Source organism: Tursiops truncatus, chromosome 2 (assembly GCF_011762595.2).
Source record: "Tursiops truncatus isolate mTurTru1 chromosome 2, mTurTru1.mat.Y, whole genome shotgun sequence".
Lineage (NCBI taxonomy): Eukaryota > Metazoa > Chordata > Mammalia > Artiodactyla > Delphinidae > Tursiops > Tursiops truncatus.
The window spans coordinates 76,816,299-76,838,116 of record NC_047035.1 but is presented as its reverse complement, the minus strand read 5'-3'; the positions used below and the strand labels follow the sequence as shown (position 1 = coordinate 76,838,116).

General features: G+C 46.8%; 1 protein-coding gene across 1 annotated transcript in view; it reads left to right on the top strand.

Moving 5' to 3' along the window:
- RYR3 (ryanodine receptor 3) overlaps positions 1-21,818 on the top strand; it is a 366,040-nt gene that overhangs the window by 154,449 nt on the left and 189,773 nt on the right. Inside the window, exons 28-32 of the mRNA XM_073799899.1 lie at positions 8,085-8,293; positions 9,981-10,156; positions 11,027-11,063; positions 12,921-13,084; positions 16,031-16,196. Coding sequence (XP_073656000.1) covers positions 8,085-8,293; positions 9,981-10,156; positions 11,027-11,063; positions 12,921-13,084; positions 16,031-16,196 — 752 coding nt within the window. The remainder of the gene's footprint in view (positions 1-8,084; positions 8,294-9,980; positions 10,157-11,026; positions 11,064-12,920; positions 13,085-16,030; positions 16,197-21,818) is intronic.

The following is a 21,818-nucleotide window of genomic DNA, read 5'->3' as shown; positions in this document are numbered from 1 at the left end:
TTACAAAAAGAAACAGTCCTCCCTCCCCACCCTGAAAGTTAAAAAAGATAAAACTGCACAGGCAAGAGCAGCAGAAATACGTGAGTATATTTTTTTGTTTTTTGGGTTTTTTTGCGGTACACGGGCCTCTCACTGTTGTGGCCTCTCCCGTTGCGGAGCATAGGCACCAGACGCGCAGGCTCAGCAGCCATGGCTCACGGGCCCAGCCGCTCCGCGGCATGTGGGATCTTCCCGGACCGGGGCACGAACCCGTATCCCCTGCGTCGGCAGGCGGACTCTCAACCACTGCGCCACCAGGGAAGCCCGAGTATGTATTTTTAATACATATAAAATATTACGTATTTACAATGTGTTTTGGCTTTACAAATCACTTTCACACTTTTTGCAGACATCTATTATCTGCAACATGCATATCCAACTGTACCTTAAAAGAGCTTCAAAGATTTTTCTAAGAGCCACATATCTGGGGTAATAGAAAAGTTGCAAATCAACGTATTTTCCTAGAAAGACAGGGTGACTGAAGCCAGATGGGGTCATATTTTAATGCCTTCTAAAAAGGTTTAAAATCAAAGTTTTGAAAAACATTTTTCTGGAAACAACTGGGAAAGATGTTGCCAGCAGAAAGAATGGTTTATGCACTGGTTCAGAGGCAAAGAGGGGGAAATCATGTCGGTGGGCATGAGGGCAGTGGAGAAGAGTATCCTCTGGCACTGCTCTTTGGAAACAGATATTTACCAAGTACCCATCACAGGCAGTGCTCTCTTCATGAGGCTGGAGGAAAATGAAGAATTAGAAGATTCAGATTCATCCCCAAGGAGCATAGCTCCCTAGAGCAGGAAGAGTCCAAAGACCAGAGACCTTGTTATGGTTCCCCTGAGTGTGGATTTGGGGAGGTTACTTGTCTATGAGACTTTGGCTCAACCTAAGGAGGAGACAAGACTCTTGTCTATGTGCAGAGTTCTAAGAATTCTGTAAAGTCTGAAGCCTTGCTACGCAAGGTGTGGTCCAGTTGTTATAAATGCAGACTCTCAGACCCCATGCCTGTCCTACTGATTCAGAAACTGCATTCAGACAAGACAGTCCGGTGGTCCCTATGCACTTGAAGGTATGAAAAGCAGTGGTCTAAAGTATACACAACTGTAAATAGTAGCAAAATTAAGGAGTTCATTTTCTAGTTGGAAAAATAAATCAGATGAAAATACGGAAAGGTAACTACCAGTGTGAAGCGGTGGGTTAAAAATGGCAAACGACCAATGCAGGATAAAAATTCTATAAGAATGGGGTTGGAACTGAAGGTTGAATAAAAAATATGAGCTGTCTACCTCTGAGGAGAAGGGTCTTCTTCTAAGGGGATGTGAGTCGAGTAACAGTGGAATCAGGAAACGGCAGGAAAGAGTGACGATACATTTTGGAAGATTTGTGTACGGAATTTACAGAAGATGAAGGTGGAAAGAAAAAGAAGGTGCAGATTATAGCCTCCAACATCAAGACTTGGTCTTTTTATTCAAAAAACTTTCTTTATTGTCTAATCTGGGCCCAGCATCCTTGGACTCCACTCTCTATGACATGGGGAGCTGTCCTAGGGTTTGTGCAGAAGAATACTATAAAGAAGAGGGATGTTTCAGGAGAACTCTGTTTTTAGAGATCAGCTGTGCTGTAATGAAAGAGATGCCTCATAGACCTTTTGTGTACAGAGACATGATTTAACCTTCAGAATAACTGAGTCTATTATTAGCACTCTGTTTTATCATAGAATTGTACTGTACTGTGTTAACACACTGTACTGTAGTATTGTATCGCACTTCAATCGCACAGAGACAAGATCATTGGGAGGCTCTTTCGGTTCTGTGATGGCTCAGGAGTCAGAGGAAGGGCAGTTGAGAGGGAGTCTGCATGCTTTTCTTTGATGACCATAACCCAGAGGCCTAGAATCACCATATAGCATCTCTATTCTCTGCATAAAGTGGAAAGAGGCAGCACTTCTTGCCTTGAGCTGTTAGGAAAAGCATCTGTTGAAAATAAAACATCTTATGCATTATAGCCCCATATCAAGCAAAATCCCCTATATGTTTGTGTTCTGGTCACCAGCACCCCAGCCTTGATGCAGGCCATTCGCCCCAGAGGGAGTTGTGCTGTGCGAAGTTTTTAGTCCTTTGGGGGAAGGAATGGGGGCAGGCACTACAATTCGTGGCTGATTTTTTTCCTCTGGGTTATTTATAAGTTGTCATCTCCATCCTCTCCTGTATCATAGATGATCTACTCTTAGCGGCCTCATTAGAATTTTCCTAATCATTGTTCCCTGGCCTGGACCATCACAGCTCACAGTGTTATCGCCAAAAGGCATCTGGAAGCTCAGAAGCTTCCACGGTGAAACCTTTGCTGTTAGTGTTCTCTTTTATCCCATTTAAAGGAAAGGAAGAGAAAGTTCTGCACATGGTGCCAGACCTCAGAACATGCTGTCTGGAAGAGGCTTCAGTGCTGGTGTCCTGTTCTGCCTGTACCGGGCACTCTCCTGGGGCACCTCCTGCCTCGCTCCAGCTTCAGCGTCTGCGGGGGCAGCCTCCCAGGCTCTTCCTGCCACTGGCCCGTCAGGGTTTAACAGATCCCCCAGCTCTGCTGGCAGCTCTTCCGTAGGCAGCAGATGAAACTTCCTTGCGGGCAGTGTTGCCACCATCTGCGCAGAGACACACTGGTACCCAAGCTTCCCCTGTCATCCTCTCCCCGGATGGGTGCTATGGTAGGGGAACGTGGCCTCTTGTTTCCTGTGTTTTCTACAAGGCTTGTGACCATCTCAGTGCCGTCCCCGAACACCATCTTTGTGAGGCTTAGAGAATTAAAATTAATGGGTAAAACATGAGCTGCTGGATTGAGACTCTCAGAAACAGCCCAGGGGTGGTCTGGGCAGTCATTTAACCACCTCTCCCCAAGATCTGAGTCTTTCCATTACTGGGAGTGATTTGCTCTCATGTCTTTCTTCAGCTTGAAATGGACTAAAAATGGATCCATGGTTGGGATTGTGTAGATAATTGGTTTCTTTCCAAGCTCCTGAATTATAAAAAGATGACCTCCTGGCTGACTCTCCTCCTAATCACAAAGCCGTATGAGGCCTTGTGATTCAAAGTTTATCAGAACCTGGGGTCCTCTGCAGGATTTAAATGCGGGTGTTCTTGACATACCTTTCCTAGAACAGGAATTCTATGCACATCTAGGTTCCAAGGAAGGCCGTTTGCAAATTTTCTCCTCAAACCTCTTCAATGATGTCAGCGTAATTACTTCTACTAGGCCGCATGTAGGGATGGAGTACTGCTTTTCCCCTTTATTTTTCCGTTTTCTTACTTCTCCAGTCTCATTTGAAGCTAGGGATTCATTGAGTTGTGTGTAAAGTGCAAATCCTTGTGTGTGCACGACATTGTTCATGGTAATGCCAGGTGGCCTTACCAAGTGGATCTGTCCCTCCAGATCAACTCCAGGGAGCCGTGTGGCCACTTGAAGAAGGCAGCCCCTCTCCTCCAAGGGGCCTGGAGTGCTTTGTGGTTGTAGGTCTCCAGCTGCCTGATCTAGAGGCAAACTAATCAACTACACGACACTTAGGAAAATCATCTGAAAAGTGAAGGAAGAGTTCATCTCAAAGCCAGTCACTGGAGATAAGAATTAGAAAGCAGTCATCTGGGCCTCAGTCCCCATTGCTTGCTCTGGACTGTTCTCGGGCAGCCTTGTTCACATGCTGGCTCCACATACTTACCAAGAGACAGAACTTGAGCAAGTAAGTTATCAACTTGCTAGGCCTCGGTTTCCTCATCTGTAAAATGGGCACAATAATGAGCTATATCTGTAGAGCGCTGAGCCCAGGGCCTGACACCTAGAAAGTACTTGATAAATATTAGCTGGTAGGGTTTATCATCATTGTCCCCCCTTATCTGTCTATCAAGCAGAGTTATCAAGTTACATGAAGTTGTAACTTCTCAAGTAAAGAAGTTGTAGAAATGGAGCAGAGTCTCTCCACCAGGTGGAGGGAGCTGATTAAATATATCCAGTTTTCAAGTATTCTTCCCCAGGAGAAAGTGCTGGTGCCTCATGAAGATGTAGCTTTGCTCTCGGTCCTTTCTGGAGTTTCTCTTTTCTGGCTCAAGCCTGGGATTTAGCTTCTCGTCTGCTGCTGTACAGAGCTGTCCCCGCTGTGCCCACTTAGTCTCGAGGAGGTCCCTGACACTCCCTCCTGTTGCTTTGACATCCCCAACTTCTGTTTCAGAGTCTGTTTTCAGTCAGTGTTCAGCTCTCCCCCCATAGAGATGGCTTCTGCCTCAGAGGGACAGCGCTCTGCTCTGTAATGCGTACAGCCCTCTGCCCTAGGACATAACTGCTGTTTAAATTCATCCCCTGTAACCTTCACCCCCTCTCTTGCACACTGACTGTCAGCTGCTCTGTGAGTCAGAGGGTGTGGGATCTTTTCCCATTTTGTCACTTGCCCTTCTTACAACCTTGGTCAAGTCTGTTAGCTCCTCAAACCTTCAGGTTTATCTTCAGCAAAGTACTGTCCCCTCTGCTGATGGCTTAGGAACAATGAGGAGCCCAAGTTCCTTAGAAAAAAGACCTCATGCAGATATGACCTTTCTTCCTTTCTGCATGCATCTTGCATTGTCAGGGGGTCTATAACTAGGAAGTCGTTGATATGATCTGGGTTATTCAGAAGTCCTCATTGTTTTTGAATCTGCTGCTTACTTACCCCATCATTCAAGTTATTGGAGAAGAAAGGGGAAGAGAGACTTTCCTTTTTTTATTGATTTTATTGAAGTATAATTGATTTACAATGTTGTGTTAATTTCTGCTGTACAGCAAAGTGATATATGCATTCTTTTTCATATTCTTTTCCATTATGCTTTATCACAGGATATCAGATATAGTTCCCTGAATGTTTATCCATTCTATATATAATGGTTTGCATCTGCTAATCCCAAACACCCAAATAGCCCTCCCCCACCCCTACCCCTTGGAAGCAACAAGTCTGTTCTCTATGTCTGTGAGTCTGTTTCTGTTTCCTAAATAAGTTCATTTATGTCATATTTTAGATTCCACATATAAGTGATATCATATGGTATTTGTCTTTCTCTGTCTGACTTCACTCCCTATGATAATCTCTAGGTCCATCCGTTTTGCTGCAAATGGCATTATTTCATTCTTTTTTATGGCTGAGTAATATTCCCATTGTATATATGTATCACATCTTCTTTATCCATTCATCTGTCGATGGACATTTAGGTTGTTTCCATGTGTTGGCTATTGTAAATAGTGCTGCTTTGAACATTGGGGTGCATGTATCCTTTTGAATTATGGTTTTCTCTGGATATATGCCCAGGCATGGAATTGCTGGATCATACAGTAGCTCTATTTTTAGTTTTTTGAGGAACCTCCATACTGTTCTCCATAGTGGCTGCACCAACTTACATTCCCACCAGCAGTGTAGGAGGGTTGCCTTTTCTCCACATCCAAGAGAGACTTTCTTAAGATGTCCTGTCTCTGCTCACATCACGGATGGAACGCTTCAAAATCATGTCTCCAACATAAAACTACTGTAGTGGTACTTTCCCAGGTTGAAAACCAAAGTACTCTCTTGCAGGTGCGCATGTCTTACCACACAACATTCACTCTTGTGCGTTCCATTTGTCATCCCCACTTCTGTAAGCTGCTGGTGATCAAGATGGTTTCTTTTCCTTCCTTCACATCTTCTCATAGCATAGAGCAGAGCCCGCTGGCCCAGTAGGGACCCAAAAGTTTTGCCAACAATCAGTCCTTATTCCATAGTGGAATCAGATCTCCAAAGATTCCTCATTTATAAAAATCTCTGTCTCTAGAAGGGGATAGTTTCATCTATCCCAGTCTCGAATGCCATGCCAGAAACAGCAATGCTCAGGACGGTGCATGAATCTGTGCTTGTCTGATGGACCAGACCGTCTGCCTTACCGAGTGGTGGGACCACCAGTCCCCGATGGTCCTGGGAGGAGGCTCTTTGTACAGATGTCACCGTCATTGCTAGGAATTCACTGGAGCTCTCTTACTCAGAAATAGTATTAAATAGTGTCCTAAATGAGTTCTTAGTTTCTGAAAGCAACCAGCTCAGTTTGGGAGGGATTTATCTTTCACTTATGAGACTTATTTACATAGAAACTTTGTGGCTTAGATAATAGTATATAAGCACTGGTTTTAGGACGAGTGCATTTTGCCTTTGGTCTCTATGAGCGACTTACTGTTGAACATAAATTCTCTCAAAATAGACCTTTAAACATCCCCTTAAATAAGCACCGCCATCCTAGGAGTGACACGGTTTTCCTTGTAGGGACTCCAAGCCCTGCTTTAGCCACCAGCCTCCGAGCCCTTCCTCCTTTTCTGAGCTCTCCTGGCAGCCTCAGCTGCCCTCTGGCTGCCTGCCGCACATCTTCCCAGATCTGGGATAATTAGTGCTTTCCCAGTTCTGCTGATTTGTTGGTCCACAATTATGATTCATAAATAGCCTACAAACAAGAACACCAGATAATCTGAACTTCTGCCTTGGGTCTGTTCTGCCTGGCAGTGTTATAATATGATGAGGATACAGAAGAGAGCTTGGAGAGGCAGTCATTGTAAGAGTGAACAGGGTTTTCTGTGTCTCCTGCTTGAAAATCTCGCTTTCCTGCTTAGGAGGGGGCTACAGCAGAAGGCTGGGAGGATGGGGTTTGTAAACTGTATTTTGTAAACAAGCAGAATCATTGTGTTAGCATCCAAAACTTCTTAGGAGCATACTCTCAAAATGACACGAGCCATTAGACCTCTCATTTCACTGGAGAAGATGCTGAGACCTAGAAAAGTCAGGTGGTTTACACCAAGTCATTCTTTAGGCATTGTTTTGTTTGGGGGCAGTATTTACAATTATGTAAGGGCCTAAGATATGGAAGCAAGCTAAGTGCCCATCAACAGATGGATGGATAAAGATGATGTGGTGTGTGTCTATACACACACACACATACATACACATACAATGGAATATTATTTAGCCACAAAAAAGAATGCAAATCTGCCATTTGCAACACCATGGGTGGATCCAGAGAGTATTATGCTTAGTGGAATAAGTCAGACAGAGAAAGACAAATACGCTGTGTTATCACTTATATGTGAAATCTGAAAACTAAAACAATTGAAGGACTATAACAAAACAGACTCACAGATATTGAGAACAAACTGGTGATAACCAATAGGGAGAAGGAACTGGGGAGGGTCAAGTTAGGGGTATGGGATTAAGAGACACAAACTAGTGCTTCCCTGGTGGCGCAGTGGTTGAGAGTCCGCCTGCCGATGCAGGGGACACGGGTTCGTGCCCCAGTCTGGGGCATGAACCGCATGAACCGTGGAGCGGCTGGGCGTGTGAGCCATGGCCGCTGAGCCTGCACGTCCAGAGCCTGTGCTCCGCAACGGGAGAGGCCCCAACAATGAGAGGCCCGCATACCGCAAAAAAAAAAAAAAAAAAAGGGACACAAACTACTGTGTATCAAAGAGATAAGCAACAAGGATATATTATTGTACAGCACAGGGAAATATAGCCATTGTTTTGTAATAACTTTAAATAGAGTACAGTCAATTAAAATATTGAATCACTATGTTGTACACCTGAAACTAATCTATTGGAAATCAACTGTACCTCAAAAATGTATATATATATCTCCAGAGATAAATAACATAAAATAAAATTACCCAGGGCCTAAAATCAATTTTAGCTAAGGCATGGATAAAGAATTTCACTTTTTCTCTTATTGGTTTTACTTTTCCAGCTGACATTTATTTATGTCTTAAGAAGAATTTTACCTAGATGATTGTTTTTTTCAACAAATCATTTTGAACCAGACTCACTTTTCTTTCCCATATACCAAGGGCAGCCGTAAACTCCATGTGACTTCCCGTTGCTGAGTTTATGTGCCAGGAAGAAAAAAAAGGCCGCCGTCCCATCTTTCCGTCTTTCCTGCTGAGACTTTCCTGCTGGGAGGAAGCAAAGGTTCCGCTTCCTCCCCGCTTCCCAGGACAGTCCCGCGGGCTGACTGGGCTCTCTCACCGTTCTGCAGGCTTTGTGCCCATATGCTCTCTGGGCCTGTCTCAGATCGGACGCATGAATCTCGGGATGGACGCCAGCACCTTCAAGTTTTATACCATGTGCGGCCTCCAAGAGGGCTTTGAGCCTTTTGCTGTCAACATGAATCGCGACGTGGCCATGTGGTTCAGCAAGCGCCTCCCGACATTTGTCAACGTGCCCAAGGATCATCCGCAGATAGAGGTAATGCTGCACATTGCGGGGACCCTGGCAGGCCGGGGGGACCAAGGCCCTGAACTCCCGCTGAGGCTTCTGTGCCCAGGTGGCGCTTGCCTAAGTCCACACCCTGGCTGCCCCTACCCCGGTCACCTCCTCGCTGGCCCTCAGAGCTGTCGTTGCAGGTACCTTAGTTGGGGCAGCTGAGTGGCATCTTACAAGTGGTAAACACCTTGCAGATCCATCCCCAAACCTTTGGGCCACAATGTTTTCTCCAGACATTCCTATACCGGTATTATAGCAATACAGTATCCAGAGACCTTCAATGTTGTTTTCCTAAAAAAGTTCAGTACCTGCGCTCAGGATCATGTGTTCCAAACATGATTCTCCTCTGCTCATAACTTGACGGCTTTTAGGCTTTGTTCAATTCCTGCAGAACCGTCTCCAGGTTTTTAAGGGGAGGTGTAGTAGTTGATTATGATGCTCCCACCTTGTCGGGGGAGCAGAGAGGCAGAGAAGCCAAATATTGTAAGGAGACTGATTCGGATTCTGGTTCTACATCTGCTTGCCTCTGTATCGCCCAGCCCCACCATGGTTTTTTCATGGCGTAGGGGTGGGACGGGAGCTGATGGGATGTCAGACAAGTCAGCTCCACCGAAGCGTTAGATTCAATGGCTTGATTCCCCCAGACTGTAAGTCCCCTTCACTCCCTGCCCAGTTTGAATTCAGCAAAGTATCAATTCTTCATCCTCCGCTTTTCCCCACGGTCTTAAATAGTAGAGACTTTAATTTCTCTGATTCCTACCTGGCCATTACTTTAGAAATCTTTTTGGAGGTCATGAACCCCTTTGACAAACTGATAGAATCTAGAGACCCTCCACTTAGCAAAATATACAAACCACACAAAAATATGTAAGCGTACTCACGGACCGCAGGATAGGAACTATTGTCTAGAATGCAGGGAGAAATGCTCAGATCGTAACAAAATTGTTATTGTAAGTCTGTTTACTTCCTCTGCTCTTCCCTCCCACCCCCCCTCACCCCTCCACACACACACACACACACACACACACACACACGCACACACACACACACACACACACACACACACACACACACAACAAAAATCCAGTTTTGATCTCTCATCCTCCAGTGCATCCCCTGCAGTGCTTGTGCCCTGGAGCTGGGAATTTCCTCAGTATGTAGAGGAGTCTCCAGGAGCTTCTGCGCTCAGGCTGTAACTGTGGGAAAGGTGGGAAAGGCGCTGGGTGGGAGACAGTGCCCCCCAAGGAAACTCTGATGTCTCTTCTTGAGCTTTGGGCTTTCTGGTGCCTTCTCCCTTAGATGTTCTCATGCCCACTGACAGGGGAAACCTCTGGAAAGATTTTCTCCTTTAGCCACTTGTCACCTTCCTGAAAGGTCAGCATCAGCAAATCCAACACTGCATTACCCCCCTGCCCGGCATCCTTGACCTTGCAGAAAGCCCAGTGAGCATTTTTAGATCCCTAATTTAGATCCCTCATTTCCCCAGCCAGAGGCAGGTCTGTGTGATATTTTATAGGGCACGGTCCACGTAAGGATGAGTGTAATGGTTTGTAATCACTCGGGACACCCTTTGTAGTTCTCATAAAGCCTTGACGTAAGTAGCCAGTGAGGGGAGGAGGGGTGCGTCAGAGTCAGGCTGTGTCAGGTGGGGACCCCGTGGCATTTCCAGGTGGTGAGGATCGATGGCACCATGGACAGCCCTCCGTGCCTCAAGGTGATCCACAAGACGTTCGGCACGCAGAACGGCAACGCCACCATGATCTACTGCCGCCTGAGCGTGCCGGTGGAGTGCCACTCCTCCTTCAGTCACAGCCCGTGTCTGGACAGTGACGCTTTCCAGAAAAGGTGAGGGAGGAGCCTCCAGCTCTCAGAGGTGCTCAGCCTGTCTGTTGCAAAGTCGGCTTTCTGTCTGTCTCCTTCTCACTCTACCTCGGCACAACTCACAGCACTCCTCTGTGAGGAGGGTTCCCTCTGCTTTCAGTCAGGAAGAAATGAGGATGGGTGTGCACACAAGTGCATGCCCGTGCACATGTGTGCGTGTGCAGCGTATAATTAGGGGACCAATCAAGCTTAACTGGGTCACATCCAGTGAACAAGTTTCTGTTCTTCCCAAGCTGAGTCCCTAGCCTCCTTGCAACCTATAATTCGTATGTTTTTGGAGTAAAAAGAATGTAAGTGCATGAGAGGGTGCAATTGTGGTTGCCTTTGTGTGAAAGCTTCTGTAGGCAAATACTGCCTTCTTTGCATAACTATGGCCAGTGTCCAGCCCAGCAGCTGTGTGACTTCCTGCTTCCTGATAGGGAATATATTCCTTGCTATCTTTCTTCCCTTCAATGTCTATTTTTTGTTGGTGTATATCTGGTCCGGGTTTCCTCTAGAGTTTTACTATCTACCAAGCTTTAAACAAGCAAAGCTGCTTAAGAGAACAGGTTAATGTATTCCAAGTTATCCCTGCCTACATTATTAGCATCTCCCAACCTCCCCCTAGCTCTAACTTACACCTGGGCCGAGAGCCAAGAGTTGGAAGGCACAGCCCTGCCTGGTGGTATCAGGTTGAAAATGAACAAGTCTCAAGACCAGTCAGGATCACTCATGTATAGGAAAGAGCCAGCTTCTTAAACTTGCTTTCATCATTAAAGGTAGATCAGTTGCCTGTCAGACTTGTGGGCTTCTCTATAGACCTGAAGAACTAAAACATGGATTTCTTCCCCCCAGGAAACAGATGCAAGAAATACTCTCTCATACAACAACAGTAAGTAAATGTGCTCAATTATGGTTTTAATTATTTGATTCTTTGCTGTGCCTGGTAATATGGCCCCTACAGCAAAGATCTGTCTAGAGATCCTCTTTAATTGCCAATTACTCTGTCTTTTAATATCCTTCTTGATGCTTCCAGAACAAATCTATGGCATTTCTCAAGTGGGGGAAAGAGAAACAGTTATTCAGTGCAAAACAGAACTCTACCTGGAGCAGCTAATTGGGTGTCATTGTGTAATTGGTGCCTATTTGCCACCAGGGACCCAGCACTGCCTTTCTGATTGAAATGAACATCAGTTGGGGGAGAAAGGGGGGACTCTTAATGTAATCCTTTTGTTTGCTCTTTTATGTAAACTTCTATGAATCAATTCTCCCGTCTCTCTGAGCAGTGCCAGGAATAATGTTGAAAGCAGTCAAATGAGAAAAAGGAGCAGGGAGCCAGCCCAGAAGATGGAGGCTGCCTTGGGTTCTTTTCCTTCAAGCTAGGCAGTGGTCAGAAAGCAATGCTTCTTAATTTCTTTCTTTCTCTCATCCTTCTTTAGCACCTGACCAAAAAACACACATACACACACACACACACACACACACACAAATTCCTTTGGAAGAAATGCATGTCACCCTTTCTATAAAGTTATCCTGCAACCCCAAGTTTGTAGGTTAACTATCAAGAGTATGATTCCTGCAGCGGCACGTCACACACTTACTATGTGCAGGACACTTCACGGAGCACATTGTATCACCTTCCTTCTTAAGTTCCACGGCAACCCCAGGAGATGAACAATATCATGCGCTCTGAGGCACAGAGAGGACAAATGACTTGTCCAAGGTCACATGATTAATAGCTGCCAGAGCCACGATGCCAGCACAGGTGTGTCTGGCTGACCCTTTTCCAATCAGAAAGTAGGACAGACTACACATAAAAGGACTTCATTTGCACTACTGACACTATGTATAAAAGAGATAACTAACGAGAACCTACTGTATAGCTCGGGGAACTCTACTCAGGGAACTCAGTGCTCTGTGGTGACCTAAATGGGAAAGAAATCCAAAAAAGAGGGGATATATGTATACGTACGGCAGATTCACTTTGCTGTGCGGTAGAAACTCACACAATATTGTAAAGCAACCGTACTCCAATAAAAATTTAAAAAAAAAATAAAATAGACGCAAAATAGAAAAAAAGAATAAATGTGCTCGTTTCATAAAGAAAATGATGAAGCAGTCACTTACCTCAATGCTTTAGTTGTTATGATAACACAGTGATACAATTCACAAGTTGTTACAATGCCCAAGAATGGCTTTAATTTTCAGCCCTGCCTGTCACTGAGTCTGATGACCACACAAAGCACGTTTGGCCACATTGTGGGCTTTTTCTTTTGTAGCATGTTTTTCAAGACTTAAAAAAACTTAGACTTCCTGCAGAATTGGAAAGTGTAGCCCGAGTTCTCTAACCCCCGGCCCCCAGGGCAATTTCATGGCTCTTCTCTCTGAGGGCAAAGGTGTGCCTGGCTCTCCCTAGCAGCCCTGGTACCCAGAAGAGGGTTAGGGTTCTGTGCTGACCATTCTGAGTGGCTGCCCCTGATCTCGGCAGCAGCATCTTCTGGGCAGTGGGTGGTATATTAGACGCCTGATTTTTTAGGCTAAAGCACAACAGAAAAGGAAAAAATAAGGAAACCAGATTCTCTCATCAACTCTTCACCCAGTCCAGGGTGTAGTGCAGTACACCCCCAGAACAGTGTGTGCTTTTTAAGAAAAGGGAGTCAAGGGGGCTGCTGCATAATTTCTGCCTCTTGAGCCCGCTCCCCGCAACAGGGGCGGGGGTCACTCACGCCCCACTGTGGTCTCTCCCCAGCAGTGCTACTACGCAATTCGCATCTTTGCTGGACAGGATCCCTCCTGCGTCTGGGTCGGATGGGTGACTCCCGACTATCATTTGTACAGTGAAAAGTTTGACTTGAATAAAAACTGTACCGTGACTGTTACTCTGGGGGACGAAAGAGGCCGGGTCCACGAAAGGTAAGAGGACTCCTGAGGGGCAGGGTTGGCCCTCCCCCAGCCGTCTTTTTCCCTTCCCCTCACACCCCAAAGAAGGAAATATCAGCCTCTATTATAAAGGGAGAATGAAGCACAGGCTTAAAATCCTTAAGTAAATGGCGGGGGTGGGGGAGGACTATGGTGGGAGAAGCGTTATTAGCCAAAATAAAGGGCAATTTCATCACATGTATAAAACATGACCCAGGGATGGGAGATACAGATGGACAGTTGGGAAGCCTGGGCTCCCTCTCAGACTCCGTGATTTCTAGGCAAGCCCCAATTTCTACAACATAAGAACGAGACAGAGAAAAGTCCCTGGGTGCTTGAGGGAAGTCAGTTGCAGAAAAGAAGAAGATGTACCACATCACACAGCAACTGATAACTGAGAACTTCTCATCCCAAAAGTTTGTAATGGCTGAAAGCATAAAGAACATGAAAGAGACATGGCAAATTTATAAATAATAACCACTGAATAGAAATTAGGGATTTCAAGGAAAATGTTTTAGGCACACCCATCCCCTCCCACTGGTCCATTGGTACTACCACCAAGGAAGGATCTTTAGCCAGTGATGCCCCAGAAATGAACCAGCAGACCATGCCTTATTTCCACCTAAGTGAGATACTAGAGTCCTTGCCCATATGGCAGGCTTGTATAGAAATGTAATAAGTTGTTTCTCATGATAACTTTATCCCTACAAAGTCAGGAATGTTTTGCTCTTCAGATGCTACTGGCTCATCAGAGGCCAATGGCCCGAGGTCAGGCACAATTGCTGTTTTCTGGGGGACCATTGTTGGTGGGTGGTTAAGAGTACAGACTTTGGAAGCAAACCTCCTGCGTTTTAAACTGGGTTCCAGTACTTACTAGAGGTGTGACTTTGGACCTGTTGCTTAACCTCCCTGGGTCTAAATTTCCTTATTTATAAAATGAGAATAATAGTTCTCATCTCACAGAGTGTTATGAGGATTAAGTGAGATGATACATAGATAAGAGCCTACAACAGTGCCTCAACTCAAGTACTCAATAAACAGCACTCTTATTACCATTACTGAATGTTCATCATGTTATGAGACCCAGCGTAGATGCTATAACCAGATGCAGCATCTGGTTTGGTTTAAAGGAAAGTATGCGAAAGCAGTTGACCGCTCCAGACTTTGCTCTTCAGCCAAAAGAACAAAAAGCACAGTCTCATCCCAGCTGGGTCTGTTGCTCCAGTTTGCTCGCTCTGCCATGCCAGACTGATTATTTTATTTATCTGAGCCTCAGTGACCACATTCATTGTGAAAATTAACTGACACATCGGCACCTAGCGTAAGACGCAGTAGATAGCAGGTGCTCAGTAACTCTTAGTTCTTTGTCTTGTGCAATAAGTAAACACAGGATCGATTTTCGGATGTTTTCAGGCATTTCAAACATGGACCCTTTGAAATATGACCAAAGTGTGGCACTTGACACTCCTGCGGCTTCTGTACCTTATTAATTGAATTCTGTAGTCATTAATGTACTTCGTACTTTAATCACTGAAAAGAAGTAATGACATCGCCACAGTTTGACCTTAGTGGAAATCTAGCAATGGCTATAACTCTTTGGAATGAGCAATTTGCACTGGCCCTGCCTGTGGGCATTCACCCTGAGAAACCAGCCTGACTGGTGCCGCAGAGGAGGGTCGAGGGGAGGAGGTGAAGGAATGCTTACAAACGGGATTTCTAGTTGTCTGGGAAAGTGATGGGCTTCTAGAACCGGAAAAAAACTGGGAGAATTCTAATCAAACTCTGGGCTTTCCAAGGCCAGATCAGATTGACCTTAGGAAGTTTAAAGGGGCTGCTCTAGCATCCCGTATAGAGTCACTCTCTCCTTTAGCCTGAGACAAATCACTTGGTGTTACTTTAAGCAACTGGGTCCCTCAGATGAGCCACACCAGGACTGGGCTTAGGAAGAGACATACCAGCTGCCTCCTGCCCGCAGCCATCGTGAGGGGCTCTGGGGATCCACAGCACTTCTCCAAAGCCCACCCAGGGTTTGAAATCTTACCATTAAAAAAACAGGCTTTGGGGCTTCCCTGGTGGTGCAGTGGTTGAGAGTACGCCTGCTGATGCAGGGGACACGGGTTCGTGCCCCGGTCCGGGAAGATCCCACATGCCGCGGAGCGGCTGGGCCCGTGAGCCATGGCCGCTGAGCCTGCGCATCCGGGGCCTGTGCTCCGCAGCGGGAGAGGCCACAACAGTGAGAGGCCCGCGTACCGCAAAAAATAAAAAACAGGCTTTGGAGTTGAAAGGCTTTTTAGTTATTATAGTTGGCTTTTAAAGCTAAATGCCTATGGTGGAGTTTTCTTTCTGGGGGGTGGTAGCCAGCTAGCTGAGAAAGGGACCCAGGTTGGTAGGTGGTGAAGAGTGCAGGGGGTAGGGCTCCAGGGAGCTGGGGTCGGGGGGGGGGTAGTACAGATCAGGAGGTGGGAGGCCATCAGAGACTAACTTTATCTACTTTGCAAGTCTTCCTGGGGCCCAGGCCTGCCATCCTAGGGAATGTGGGCCTGAGTTCTCAAGTGTCAGATGGCCTTTTGCCCTGGCACTGAAATGGAACTGAGGACACAGAGTTTTTGTTCCTGCCTCTTATGCCAAATTCCTCTCTAAGTCCCCCTGAGGTAGTCATCCTCTCTGCACATCTATCTCCCACTTCTAAGGTGGGAATACTACCGTCCCCATCATCTGTTTCAGAAACATGAATGGATGATGGGCCAGGAAACAACTCTGCTCTGTGAAGCAGATAGAGTGCCACATTCCTAAACTGAGTGAATTCATTTAAGGAAAAAAGGTTATTCGGGGCTGATTGGAAAGCTTCATTGGAAGCTTTGGGGGCATTTCAATCCTGAGTCTTGATTCCAAACCGCCCCCAGTCCAGATTCTGTGCTTTTTCTTCTCTCTGGCTCCTAGTGTGAAGCGCAGCAACTGCTACATGGTCTGGGGTGGGGACATCGTGGCCACGTCCCAAAGAGCAAGTCGCAGCAACGTGGACCTAGAGATCGGCTGCCTCGTGGATCTGGCAATGGGCATGTTGTCCTTCTCGGCCAACGGGAGGGAACTCGGCACCTGCTACCAGGTAGGGGCGGCTCCTGGGGCCGTGACAGCAGCATCCCCGGCCTGGTGCTCAGGGCACAGCTCGTCAGTCTTCTCCACAGGTGGCATCCCCACCACAGCACATGGAGTTGATGTACCCACGTGGTCCTGTGCCGTCTAGGAAGACAAGAGTAAAGTGACTTCCTTTTGTTCAGAGAGGGAAAGATCTCATTTACTGGTTGATCAGAAATGCTGGTCATCCTTGTAGAAGATGAGAAGGCTTTTCCTTGGTGATGGGCTCTAAAAGGTTATTTGTTGGTTCCATCGGTATTTCTTGTGCGACTTTCATGTTACCTACACTATATAAGATGCAAAGTTTAAAAGGTCAACAGAGATACTCCTCACTTTAAGAAACTTCTGTGCTCAAAATATAGACCTATAAAAACTGATTGATCTGCCAGGGGAGTATTCCCTTTGCAATAAAAGGTTATTCTCATTCACTATGGCTTCTTTACAGGGTGCTTTAAAATGCATTTACATAAATAATTTTTCTCTTTCATTGACTATGAACTTCGACAGAACTACTTGGGGAAGCCATTAATTATACCCACGTAGGTTTACCCGTCATTAACCACAAGAAGCCTAATCTCCTTTAAGCTTCATCTCTGATGGCCAAGTAAGCTTGGGAAATGCCACAAATTATATCTTCCTTTGGAAGTTTCGCAGTGAGTGTTAGTACAGGAAAACTTTAAGGAATGCTTCAGAAAGAAACCTAGCCAAGCATTTCTCATATTATTTAACCAAGAAGAGCTTTTTTTTTTTTTTTTTTTTTTTAACAATTAGTAATCTTCTATAAGCCTAGAGTTCTACAGAGCATACTGTGAGACAGGCTAAGTTAGGAAGTCAGATTTCCTTCTTGACACTCCAGGGGTAGAATGGAGAGCCTCATGTATGTGTGGACAGAGTGTTATCCGAGTTCAGAGAAGGAAGAGCCTGCTTCCATTGAGAGTGATCAAGAAAAGGTTTATTACAGAGAAATCTTGATTTTGAAACAAAGAATTCTTCCAGGGGGAGAGAGAGGAGTGTACTAGATTGAAAGAACGGCACAAGAAGCGTAATGGAGACGGGGGCATAGTGTATGTTTGAGGAACGATGGACAGAATAGAATGGGTTATGGTTCATAGTCACAAATTTGGAAAGGTAGGGAGGTATTAGGAAGAAATGTGGAACTCCTGAAGAGTTCTGACCAGGACAGTGGCAGGCAGCGTCCAGGGAAGGTTACCCAGCTACGGCGGACTGAAAGCATCCGGCTCCTGTGTAAAGGGCTAAAACCCCAGATTCCAGAATCAGCCCCAGGTTACAGCCTCTGGGCTGAAAAGCCCCTTGGCAGCAAGTGTCTGAAATGTTAGGTGACCAAAATCAGATGGGCAGAGCCCTTCCTGGGGGCCAGGGACGGCCTGCTGGTGTGGTGGTCCTCTCCAGGACCTCCTGCAGGGGGTAGCCCCCTGCACACCTACTCTTCCTCCTGGGAAGAAGTGGAATCATCACTACCACCCACGAGCCGCTCCCAGGAAGAGGCCTCTGCACAGCCAGGCTTTGAAGCATTCTTCCAGTACTTTCTCGTGATTCCACGTTCCCTTCCCCACCAGTACCGAGAGGAGGCTTGTGTACATTACTGCCGTCCTTCAGAATCCATTAGCTTTTTCCCATTAACTTTTGAAATGAGTTTGACTGAAGGGTCCTCCCTGAGCTACAGAGAGCTCCAAAGCATCGAATCACTTTTAAGGTCCCTAAATAAATAAATAAATAGCCCATGGCATCTGCAGCAGCAGTGACTTGCCTGCTTCAGGAAACAGCCCACGACGGTGAGAAGACGTTACAACAAAGAGCAGAACACATTTGTATCCCATCTTTCACACATGACACTGGGCTGGTCAGCTGTCTGAGCTGCATGTTGACACCCGCACCCCGGGATGCCTGGCGTGACTCCATATGCGTACAGATCCTGATGACTCTGCTCAGGGGTCCAAACCCACTCCCACCCTCAGGTGGGAACGGGGAGGAGGTCACGACTCTGAGCACGGACCCTCGGGAGGCTCATACCCACCCAGCACCCTTCTCATTCCCGTGAGACAGTAACGTGTCCAGCCATGCGTCTGGGCTCCCAGCAGTGGGATAATTGTTATTCTGCAGCTGTAGCCATTTTCATTTTTCAATCATCTCAAGAGGAGCAGGGCAGCAATATTTATATACTGGCTTTCCATTCAGAAAGGACCAGTAACCAAAACAATGAGAGGAGGGTTCTCTCAAACAATGTTTCTAGACCTCCCCGTTAAATACTGCTACGCGATTTGAAAAGCTTTTTCTGTCTCACTTAATGTAATCATGGGAGAAATGAGAAATAAAATGTATGTACAAGAGATACTCCTCAGTTGCTGCCACTCCGGCCACACTGCTCCGAGAGCAGAGCCAGCCGTGAGATTCCGATTTACGAGAGGGGTTACCCTTCAATTCAGGCTAGTTCCTATGCCCTGACCTTCACACGTGATTAGAAATAGAATGTCTGTCGTTGCAAAGACAAAACATAGCAGCCAGTGATAAAAGGTACCTTAAACACAAAGGGAAGAATGTCCGTGGCACTTTGTGGCAGCCTCAAGTCTGGGCTCACTGCTTATTCCATTAGAATGCAGCCTCCCCTTCCAGAATGTAAGCTCCTTGAGGGGAGAGGCCATCTCTCAGGTTCACTGCTGCATCCCCTAACACCTGTAGCTAGGTACCAGGTACATGAGACGGTACCTGGTACCTAGTGAGTGCTTGCTAAGTATTTATTATCAAATTGACCAACTCGGCTGGGAAACCACTAGTTTCTTCATTGCTGCCTAACAAGTTACCACAAAATTAGCAGCTTAAAACAGCATCCATGTATCATTTCATAGTTCTGTAGATTTGACTGGGTTCTCTGCCCAGGTTCTCACAAGGCCAGAAATCAAGGTGTCGGCTGCAATGAGCCGTCTCTGTCCTGAGGCTCTGGGTAGCATCCCCCGCAAGCTCCTTCACGTTGTCGGCAGGATCCAGTTGTGGCTGTAGGCTGAGGTTCCAAAGTCCCCATTTTCTTGCCGGCCAACCCCTCTCTGCTTCCAGAGGTGCCCACATTCCCTCTCACGTGGCCCCTTCCATCTTGAAAGCCAACAAGGGCGCATCTGGTTCTTCTCGGGCTTCAAGACTCTCTCTGATTTTCCCTTCTGCCCCCAGCAGGAGAAAACGCCTGCTTTTTTAAGGGCTCGTGCAATTGGATTAGGCCCACAAGGATATTCTGTCTATCTTAAGGTCAGCTGGCCAGTAGCCTCACTAACATCTGCAGAAACCCTTTTGCCCTGTGACATACACGATCAGGGGACTAACCCCAGGGGTCAGGAGGGCCGTCTAGTATTCCACTTACCACACCACCAGTTGCAGTTTCTCTCCTTATGTACACCCATCAGGAGCTCACCCTTGTGTGTTCTTGTTATTTTAGTGGTTGAAGAGACGTTCCCATTGTTCATCGTGGTGGGAGTGTACTCTGCACGGTAGAAATAAACCCATCCCAGGGCACCCATCCTAGATGCTTTCAAGGACCTCCTCTCCGCAAGGAGGTTTGAGGAGGGCCCTGGCATTTGACTGGGTAGTTTATGAAGTTTGCAGGGGCAATTCCTGAGGGACCTAAAAAGGTACCACCCTCTTCAGCCTGTCACTCCCTATACTGGTACAATTTAGCTCAGCAAAGAAAACCTCTGGCTGAATGCATTTCTCTCTCTCTTCACCTGGCTGGTCCAGGTGAAGTTTTCTCAGCTGCCAGCCCTCTGCTTGCTTCAAGTTCACACATTGTTCTAGATGTTACCTGTTGGGTATTTGAGAAATCTGGGGCCAGACCAGAGATGAGTCTTGCCTTGTGGCCAGAGTCACACAGCATCAAATCAGAATTTCCCATATGTGTCTCTCACCCATAAACCCAGATCCTGGCACAAAGAAGGTACGTGATAGGCACTAAATGATTGTTGAATGTCCTTACCAAAGCTTATTTCAGACATAGCCTAGGCAATTCTAGCAGCCCCCTCCCTACCTGTTAGTTTTACTGGCATCATCCCTTCACATCATGCATGGGTACCTGAAGCATCAGGTAAAAGCAAATGTTTCATCTGAAACGTAAGCCTACTACAGTGTGCTCAGATGCCACGTGCTGGGTGCACGCCTGGGGTCTAAGCAGTCTGGCCTCTTCATCGTGAGCCGATGATAGCACTGGACCAGACAATCTTTTAAGTCACTTCCAGCCATAAAAATGTATGTTTATAATTCTTATGTCTAAATGCCTTGAGGAAGTTCATTATTTACAAGAAGCCTGTAACAAATATCCCGGCAGAAAGGAAAACTGCTCTATTCGTTTTCTGTCGCCTGATAAATTGCCACAAACTCAGTGACTTAAAGGCATTCACTTATTGTCCCACAGTGTCCACGGGCCAGGAGTCAGGGCACAGCTTAGCTGGGACCTCTGCTCAGCGTCACACAAGACTGCAGTCAAGGTGTCAGCCAGGCTGCATTCTTTTCTGGAGCTCGGGGTCCTTTTCTGAGCTCACATGGTTGTGGGCAGAATTCATTTGCTTACATCTGTAGAACTAGGGCTCCATTTCTTGCTGGCTGAAGCCAGGGGCCAGCCACTCTCAGCCCCATGAGACCCCCCCCCCCGGAACTCCTGTCACATGGCCCTCTGGCAACATAGCAGTTTACTTCTCCGAGGCTGTCTGGACCATCTTCCTCTCCCATCTGCTGAGATGGAGTCTTGTACAGTGTAACCCAATCAAGGGCATGACAGTCGCTTTTTGCCATATTCTGTTTGCTGGAAACAAGGCACAGGTTCTAGGAGAGGGGATTGTACAAGAGGGTGACTCATTGGGGGACACTTTTAGGGTATGTTCCCAATACCCAGCAGCCCCTAATGTGACGGGTCGGGAGAGTTGCAAGAATGTCCTAATGTCTGAATTTGCTTAAAGGCAAAGGACTTTAGTTGGTGGAATTAACGTTCCATTTCTTCTTCCGAGTCTGATCAAAAGCCCGACGTCAAGGCGAGCAAGGGATAAGCAGAGCCCCTGATGTCATAAGTAAATCAATCCACATGCCTCATCTCAGTGGCAGCTAAAAGGCAGCTGGTGAATCCCGCACCTTTTAATGTAAGAACTAAAATCATGGAGAGTGAGGAAGGGGTGGAGAGAAGTCCAGCGGAACCAAGTGAGAGGGAACGGTTTTGAGGGAGGAGAGAGGCTCCAGGAGCAGCCTCTTCGTGTAATTCCAGGGAAGCGCCGCGTGGTCCCTGCCTGCAAAGTGGGCTCTCGAGTGGGGGCACTTTTCCCTTCAGGGACACTTGACAACTCTGGAGACATTTATCGATAGGGCTGAGGTTGCGATGCTCTGCTGTAGGTCCCCCCGGCTTTGCCTGACTGACGCCCGTGTGCCTTGAGAAAGAATACTGAAGCCACCGCACCACCCTCCCTTGTCACCTTCCAGGGCAGGAATGATAGATGGTGGTGCTTGCTGTGGGCCTGCGGGGGGGGCGGTCTCCGTGCTCTGTGAAGAGCCAGCGCCTCAGCTCGTTCTGTGACCAGAGCAGGCCCTGCCTTCGGTGGCCGGTGGGTTG